Below are 8,098 nucleotides of genomic sequence, written 5' to 3'. Positions count from 1 at the left end.
CGGGTTTCGGCAGAGCTGATGTGTGCCTGCGGCGGTGCGTACACTCCGCGCTGTCCAGGCCGACTGTCGGCTTTACCCAGCCCTGCTGGACCCCTGATTATTTTCTGTGAGATGTTGCACGTTGGTAATGAAACTACTAGCGTCCAGCGAAGATGGGAGGATGGAGAGAGAAAGGAAAAAAAAAAAAAACCAAAACCAAAAACCATTGAAAGCTTTCTACCTACCTATTAAAATGAGTCAGGCCATGAATGCACAGCCTAGCCTGCCCCTAGCCACTTATGCTACAGTAAAATGTACAGGAATCAAACATTAATTTAAAACCCCATAGCAGTTAACTTGCTTGTCCAGCAGAGTGCTGCAATGCCCCACGTCACCGATTATAGCTCAAACACCTACTGAGAGGAGGGCATTTCATGCTGGAGTCTCTAACCCACCCATGGGCTGGCCAAAGCCTCTGGGAGAAAGGTGAAGTGGTGTCAAGTGCCCGACTCTCCTTCATGAAACTCCTTCGCTAGCCCAGGAGATAGAGCCCCACCTCGCCACCAACCGCCTCTGACCGGAGCAGCAACTGGGGCTTTCATTGCTACACGCTGACTACGAAGCACGTCTGTGTACGGAAGAATTCAGTGTGATCTTACTACTGAGATAGTAATAAAGATGTTTAGGAGTAATTTCAACTACATTCTCAGTCAGCAAAGCAATCATTAATGGATTCCTATTTTATCTCCCCAAAGAGAGGAAAAGGATTGAGAAGTTCTCATTGGCTTCTCCCATCTGCCCTTCGTTCTCAGCTTTTACTTCCCATGTGGCTGGGGACATGCACGATGGAGAAGGTGAGAGGCGGTGATATCGGGTTACTGAGTGAGACAAACAGCAGTTCCTCTCTCCCTCCGGAGGGCCCAGGGATGGGAGAGTTCCTGATGTTGTTTTCTTGCACTGCAGACATTTTGTGCACACTCAGTGGGTTGGTGGAGCACTTACGCCCTCCTGACAGCAAGGAACAGAAGAGAGGGCTGCCACCTGCACAGGACTGTGTGGGCCAGTCCTGCAAACCCAACATGCCATGGTTTATGGAGCCTTCGTTTGCAAGGGTTGCCACCTCTGTCTCAATGCGGCGGGTTCATGGTGCCTTGTCCGCGTTGCTGCTTCTGCTTCTGCTGCATTAACAGCTGCTCCAGGGCCGAGGGTCCAGGGTGCATCATGGAACTGGACCAGATGGACTAAAAACAAACAGCCAACACTAGCACCTCCTTGTGTCAGACAGCCCCCCCTCTTACAGACGAGAAAGCGGAGAGAGTTTTCTATATTCTCCCTCTTCTCTTTATCACTCCTTCCTGGCTATCATGAAAGTTATCCAGACTTCAAAAGCGGCCTTCTCAAAAGAGGCTCCCTGGAAGAAGCTTATCCTCCTCCAGAATCCTCATTACCATAAAAATTCATCCCACATTAACAACTACTAGTTTTAGACTAGTCAAAGCAAATGTTATAATTTCTTCCAGTTCTGCCAGCCTGGTCTTGTTCCGCAAAATATTCTAGAACAGCAAGAACTGGAAAATGGTGACATCTTCCAGCACTGGTCACACCTCCCACATTGCCTGCGTAAGTCAATCTGCAGGAAAAACCTTCCGTTTCCGACACTGAACTCTGATGCTTGCAAAAGGCTAAGGCCCATCACCGGATCTTCTGGCCCCACAGACAAGCTCCCGTTCCTGAGCACAGCTGCAGTCAAACGTACCTTCAGGCTCTCCATAAGCACAGCTGAGGAGTCCTCCATAGCGGGAGGGCCTTGGGCTGCCCAGGTGCCACTGGGAGCGCTGGGCTGGTGCCAGCTGCTCTCCGAAGATGACGATGTCGCTGGGAGATAGTCCAGGCCGAACCCTCCCATAGCTAAAACGGGAGAAAGACAAGTTCAAAGGAACGTAGCAAAACCACTGCAAAACAAATGCCATCAGCTGGCTTCACGCAAGCCTGGATCCTAGCACTTGCCTGGCTTATCTGTTTTCCAGCGGTCTGCGACTCTCCTGTCTCTGTTGTCCGGAGTCCCGATAGGTCCGAAGTTGGAGAAGGGAACAGAATTGTGGTTGTGGGTTGGAGGGGAGCTTGGCAAGCTGCTGGGGTTGGAGGAGTGAGGAGACTGGCTGGCTGGTGTTGAATGATCTAGTGATTGCAAGGCAAGAGGAAAAAGGTCAACAGAAAGAAACAGCAGGACCCTCCCGATTTTGAGTTTCTTAGTGCTGCTGCAAATTCTGCCATCACCCAGTTTTATCCAATGCTGAAGGTCAGTTTTTATTCCCTCCATTACACGAGTGTAATGCAAATTCCTGAGTGAAAATCTTTGTGCATATACAAGAACAGAATGACTGTGTTTAACGCATACACGTGCTCACCAGAAAAACAAGAAACCAGGAAACCTCAAGAGGGCTGACTAGCCAAAGCGAGTTTTCCCCATGTTTCTTGAAGACTTTTCTCAAACCAAAAAAACCGTCTCCAAGCTTGACAAACCAATTAAAAAAATGACATTAGACTTTGAGGAGTTTGCAAGTTTACAACTCAAACTCCCAAGTCTGTGAATGTTTTACACTTCTGTGAGTCTTAAAGGAATTCAGACCCCAACACTGAGCAAAAGAGGAGAGCAAGCATGGAGAAGCCTATCTGCAGGCAGGAAAGAACGATGCCTGAAGACAACACAGCATAGGAGGGTGGCAGGAGACTATGCGGTCTTGAATGAAGAGGTGAAGGGAGAGAAAGCTGAAACCATGTGAGCCATAAAACCTGCTAGAATAAAAGCACTTTGCAACTCCTTCCATTTCACCCACAATGGTTATTCCTGGTTGGTTGCAAAAGTCTCAGTGCAACCAAAAATCTCATCCAGTGCAGACGTTACTGAAAATCCACTCATTTTCTTAGCTTCAATTAATTCCTCTCCTCATCCTCTTCTGGATTTTCAGTGAGAATAAAATAATGACATAATAGTTGTTTTATGCCTTTATGCCTTAATTACTAAGGAAAAAGTTGGTTTGCTTTGTAGGCTGCTTAACAGTAAAAAAAAAAAATCAAACAAAAAAAACCCGCTGTCATATTTTCCTCCACACTCTTCAGTCATATAGTTCCTTTTTCTTTCAAATATCTACATTATGAAATCCAGTTCTTCCTGCTTTTTCCAAAGAAGCAACACTGAAAGTATATGGATGTTTGAGTTAAAGCCGTACTCTCAAATGCTTGTCAGGAATCTAAGTTAAAGAGATTTCAGGATTTACACCTCCTACAACTTTTATCCCACTCAACTACTTCAATTAAAATCCATGCTTATGCTTAATATCCAGTTCTTATGCCATATTAATTACAGAATCCCCTCATATTTCTGAGGATATATAAAGAAAAACAAACAGAAACCTTCAGACACCTTGTCAAGCAGTTACATTTAACTTGCAGTAGGTTCAGAATTAACTCAAATCCTCTTAAATCACTAGACACAAGAAAAACCATACCAGGATTACCTGAGCTGGCTGGAAGGGATGGAGACCACGGAGTCCCTTCAAAGAGAGAATATAGTGAAGTCTCCTGATGGGCAACTGAAGGGGTGACTTCTGGTTTTGTGCTGGTATTCATGTTTTTCCCATATACCTCATTGAACATGCTGCTATTTGGATATCTTTCCTGCAAAAAAAATGAATGTAAGAGTTTAGGTTTTGGATTTATTTTGGATTTATTTTGGATTTTGTACTGAGACTGTACAAAAGGAAACAATTATAGATCAAAATATTTTCTTAACTCCCCAGCCCCCTCTTCTTTGACCATTTTATTTAACATGAAGTCCATCACATTCTGAATCAGGACAGATTTCTCCTGGCTGGACTGCAAAGCCTTCACGAAATCTTTAAATTTCCAGTACTCACAAAAATTGTATCAAGACACTGCTCAGTTCTCTGGAAGAGAACGGGTAATCCAATGCTCAGGAAATAAAAACCTACACACCATAACACTTTGAGATGCACCTTTTCAGTCAATACAACAATTCTACTAAGAGCAAGGGGCCCATGGACTCAGAAAGATTCAACAGCATGCCTGCAGAACTATAGCTAGGATGAATTTGGGAAGACAACTGATAAAGGCAAAGATAATCTTGCTGATACAGACTGAAATTAGGCACTCACGTGGATTTCCTTCAGGTTTTCCGTTGGCTTGAACTAAAGGATATCCCCGTGTTTCTGCCATGTTTCCTTGTTTAATAGCAAGCTCAAGCAGCAAAGGGCTGCAGGCTCTGGTCCTCACTTACCTGATTAAGAGAAAAGCCACTGAGGGACAGGAAAGATGACGACTGAGACATCAACTCTGACGGTTTTTCCAGCAGGGACTTCTTCAGAAACCAAAAAGGGAAACAGAGCAGTTAGTGTTCAGTGTAGTGAGCAGGAGGAAAGTATGCTATCAGAAACTGCCAAGGTGTTTTTGGTGCCATTTAAAACCTTCCTTGTATTTTAGCTCCAGCATCTTGGAGGACAGGGGGAGCAAACTAACAAATGCAGAAAATCAGTAGTTTCCCTACTAACTGCAATTAATATCTAAAAATCAACAATCACAACAGCTGAGAGTCTCTGGCAAACCCAACTGCCAGAACAGCTTTTCAAATTGTAAGTGTAATACTCTGTCCGATACATCTAGAGGGGAGACTCCTGCCAAAAAAACCCTATGGTTGTGTAAAACCTTGTACAAATGAGACAGGATCCTTCCCAGTGATCAGAGGACTCCTTCAAACATGATTAGAGTCTTCTATGTTGCTACTGACAGAATATTTTTCAGTTTTGAGAGCATCCCTGCTGTCTAGGCATTCTTAGACAGCAAGAGCAGCCAAGTGCTGTGATTTTTTAATTGGGTTAAAGAGTCCAAGTTTCATTTAGCATTCTCTCATTTTCATTATAAATGACTGTAGAGAGGAAGAAAAAAAAAACCCAGTATTTAAAACAGAGGTTCCAAAACTTCCCTGGGGTTCCATGGTAAGATATTATGGACCATGACCTTTTTCCATCATCTATGCCACCCCCTCTCATACAGCTGTTATTTCCAGCATAATATCTTTCAGCTTTCTCTTCAGTTCTTACTATGATTAAGCAGTGAAAAATAGTGTCTCTGAAACAAGCCTATTTAGGGAAGAAATAGGATCAGTTATCATCAATACAGAAACCAAAGAAAAATTATAAAGCTCGGCTGGTGGACAACGAACACCACCAAATTTAGGATCAGGATCACCAAGTCATAGAATTAGTGAAGCCATCAGTAAAACTGTGTGTGATCCAAAATGAAAGCGGTAGTCTTGTTCCAAATAAAAGTCCTCTTGCACTCATACCAGCTCAGCATGTCAGATGTTTTTAAGTTTACTGTTCAAACAACAAAACTAGCATCCCTCTCCCTTTAACATGGTCTCAATATCTGGAATATCTTTGCTTTTATCCTGTAAACCTAAAACAAATAGCCTCATTTTCTTGGCAAGCAGCTCCTAGCTTGTTAGGTTTTCAAAGTGACAACTCATTACTTTGAAAGCACATTTTAAAAGGCAGACAAAATTCACACTCTGCATATCCACACAGCTTGCACAGAGAAGAGTTTCCTTCCATTTGTCAGCAGACAGCAACAGTAGGAGCTTCAAAGGAAGCTGCTTGAAGAAGCTGCTATTAGTTTCTTAGCAAAGGTATCTAATGAGACAGAAATGGGTGTCTCTTTTGCTACTGGCTCCTTGGGATGGCATGTAAAATAATTGAGGAATAGACTTAATCGGAGATTTCGAGTAGAGTCACAAATAACTCTTCTTTGTTACTGCTACTAATCTGAAATAGCAGTATTTATGCTTGTAGCCATACTAGAAAGGCGTACTGCGTTTTCAGAGGCAATTTACAAATTCAGCAGCTCTCAGACCCTCCAGTTAGTGAACTAGGAAGGTTTTAACACATAAACGTAGGAAAAATATATCTCTCGGTCTGTCAAAAGTGACTGTATTTCTATAGGAGTTACTGATTTTTTAGCCAGTTGCTTGTAATTTTCTTCCAAAGCCATCTTGCTCTTTTACAATCTCTTCTGCATTTAGTAGGGCAGCTTCCCCCTGCCTTTATGGAATTTTTATATGCAGATTATAGTAAGCCACAATTGTTCTGATCACTTCCCACAGCTGAATCTGTGCTCCCCCTTGCCCTTATTACTAAGCCCATACAACTGCAGAAGAGCGAGTGCATTAAATGATGCATCAACATGTCTCCTGTGGACTGTACTTATAAAAAACCCCGCTGTTATTCTGATTTCTGAACCAATTAGCAGGCCTGGATTGGGCCCAAGAGCTATACCGTGGGCCTTCAGCTGGTCCGAGCTCTCGCGTGAGGACTAGCTCAAGGGTGAGGCAGGGAAGTGGACAGGAGGGATGGGGGAGAGAAAGGAATTTCACATTTCTTATAATTTCACAGAAGAAAGAGATGCCAGTTAAGACTGAGAAGCAGCAGTATTACATCAAATACATACAAAGAGGCTTCGTCCAGGAAGAGAGGCGAGAGGCCCCAGCAGAGCTGGGTAAAGATCAGGAGGATTAGAGAAAATCAGCTCTTCCTCCTCCTCCAAGGCAGCCAGACTCTTTAACAGGTCCGGAGGAAGCAGAGGGGAGCTCTTGGGGTCCTAGTGACAGAAATGAGCACAGTGAGACAACAGAAGGCAGAAAGAGGAACAGCAAGAGACGGCGAGGAGAGGCTAAGCCACAGCAGGATGAGAGAAAATAGCAAGAGAAAGGCAGAAGGCGGCATGCAGAAGCACGAGGTGAGAAAGCGTTGCGGCAGAAGTGCGTCGAGGTACACAGAGAGAAAACGCTGAGCAGAAAACGTAACTAGCCACATGGCCTAATGCGTACTGGGAGGAGCGCCACACCATTAAAATGATGGGCAGCTAGTTTTAATTAGTGGACTGTGTGCTTCCCATTGCATCCACGCCAAATACTGAACCTGTTTTCACATTCAAGGACAAGGAACACGAAATCTTACAATTATTCTTCTATAGCTGACCTGTGAGTAATTTAGCTTTCAAGTAAAATTACGTTTGCATCTTCTTCCCTCCTCTATTTGTGGAGTTTAAATCCCACAAGACTTATTTCCACTGCTGATGGCTGCTACACCAACGTACAGCTGACCGGACCACTGGGCCAAAAATCCCTGCAAAGCGCTGGTCAAACCTGGCATCTTGACTTTTGTGAGGGATGCTTAAAACACAAGCATCGCGGGCACCGCTTCTGTCCATACTGCACTGTGCTTCCACCAAGGCAAGGTTTCCCTTTCAGGGATGAGAACAAGGCTTCGACCTCATCTCCATCTAAAAACCACAACCTGACAGCAGGGTAGACACAGACTCCTGTATATTGTCTGGCTTTTCTCTCCGAAGGGTAAACCAAGTGATCTCAGCTGACCTTCTGAAAATCCTGAGTGCATTTACAAAGGCACATCTGACCAAAGGTTTAAAGAGGCCTCTTTTTAAGTTTCCTTATAAACATCACCAAAAGCACTCACAGACAGCTCCAGGACTGTTAATAAATAACAAAGATTGCAGGTTTTCTAAACAGCAACATGAAGCACAACTGCATGTACAGAAGCAAAGTATTCCATTAGTGCAACCAAGGGCTAAGGAAGTCATTCAGCTCTCTCACTGCACAGTGGGATTTTGCAGGAAAAACAGAAAAATAATCCAAGATAAGATTGCTCCTTGGATTTCCAGCCTCAATCTGACTAGTGCAGCCTCAGCCATTCAACACACTCAAGATACTATATGGGTGTTAAGAGTTCATCTAAAGGGTAATAATTCAACTGCAATTATTTGGATGGCTTTTATGGTTTTCATCAGTTGCCAGACAAGAATTTTCCCCAAAACTATCCACGGCCATGCTTCTTGACCTGACAGACACAGTGCAGAGATCAATGTCACATCTACACTGAACAAGACTTACACTTGAAACCAAATCTTCAAGAGCCAGATGCCACACACAGTCAACTAAAATGGAGAATTCATCACTGTTTGCTGGAATCCCATTTACTGATACCCAGCTCCCTACTAAATAAGCTCACATGGACCGGGGCTGCAG

At 43.9% G+C, this 8,098-nt stretch overlaps 1 protein-coding gene across 4 annotated transcripts in view; it reads right to left on the bottom strand.

Moving 5' to 3' along the window:
* Positions 1 to 874: 874 nt before the first annotated feature.
* SMG7 (SMG7 nonsense mediated mRNA decay factor) overlaps positions 875 to 8,098 on the bottom strand; it is a 30,969-nt gene continuing 23,745 nt past the window's right edge. For 2 of the 4 annotated variants that reach the window (XM_009578767.1, XM_009578764.1), the window contains exons 17-22: positions 6,502 to 6,651; positions 4,277 to 4,357; positions 3,498 to 3,657; positions 1,987 to 2,157; positions 1,736 to 1,887; positions 875 to 1,220 (exon numbers count right to left, since the gene is read on the bottom strand). In XM_009578767.1, coding sequence (XP_009577062.1) covers positions 1,107 to 1,220; positions 1,736 to 1,887; positions 1,987 to 2,157; positions 3,498 to 3,657; positions 4,277 to 4,357; positions 6,502 to 6,651 — 828 coding nt within the window. In that variant the 3' untranslated portion in view covers positions 875 to 1,106. The remainder of the gene's footprint in view (positions 1,221 to 1,735; positions 1,888 to 1,986; positions 2,158 to 3,497; positions 3,658 to 4,276; positions 4,358 to 6,501; positions 6,652 to 8,098) is intronic. The other 2 variants (XM_009578765.1, XM_009578766.1) reach the window with 1 other exon arrangement.

This window comes from Fulmarus glacialis, unplaced genomic scaffold (genome assembly GCF_000690835.1).
Source record: "Fulmarus glacialis isolate BGI_N327 unplaced genomic scaffold, ASM69083v1 scaffold11655, whole genome shotgun sequence".
In the NCBI taxonomy this organism is placed as follows: Eukaryota; Metazoa; Chordata; class Aves; order Procellariiformes; family Procellariidae; genus Fulmarus; species Fulmarus glacialis.
Note: the sequence above shows the minus strand (reverse complement) of the source record. Positions and strands in the feature narration are given on the sequence as shown.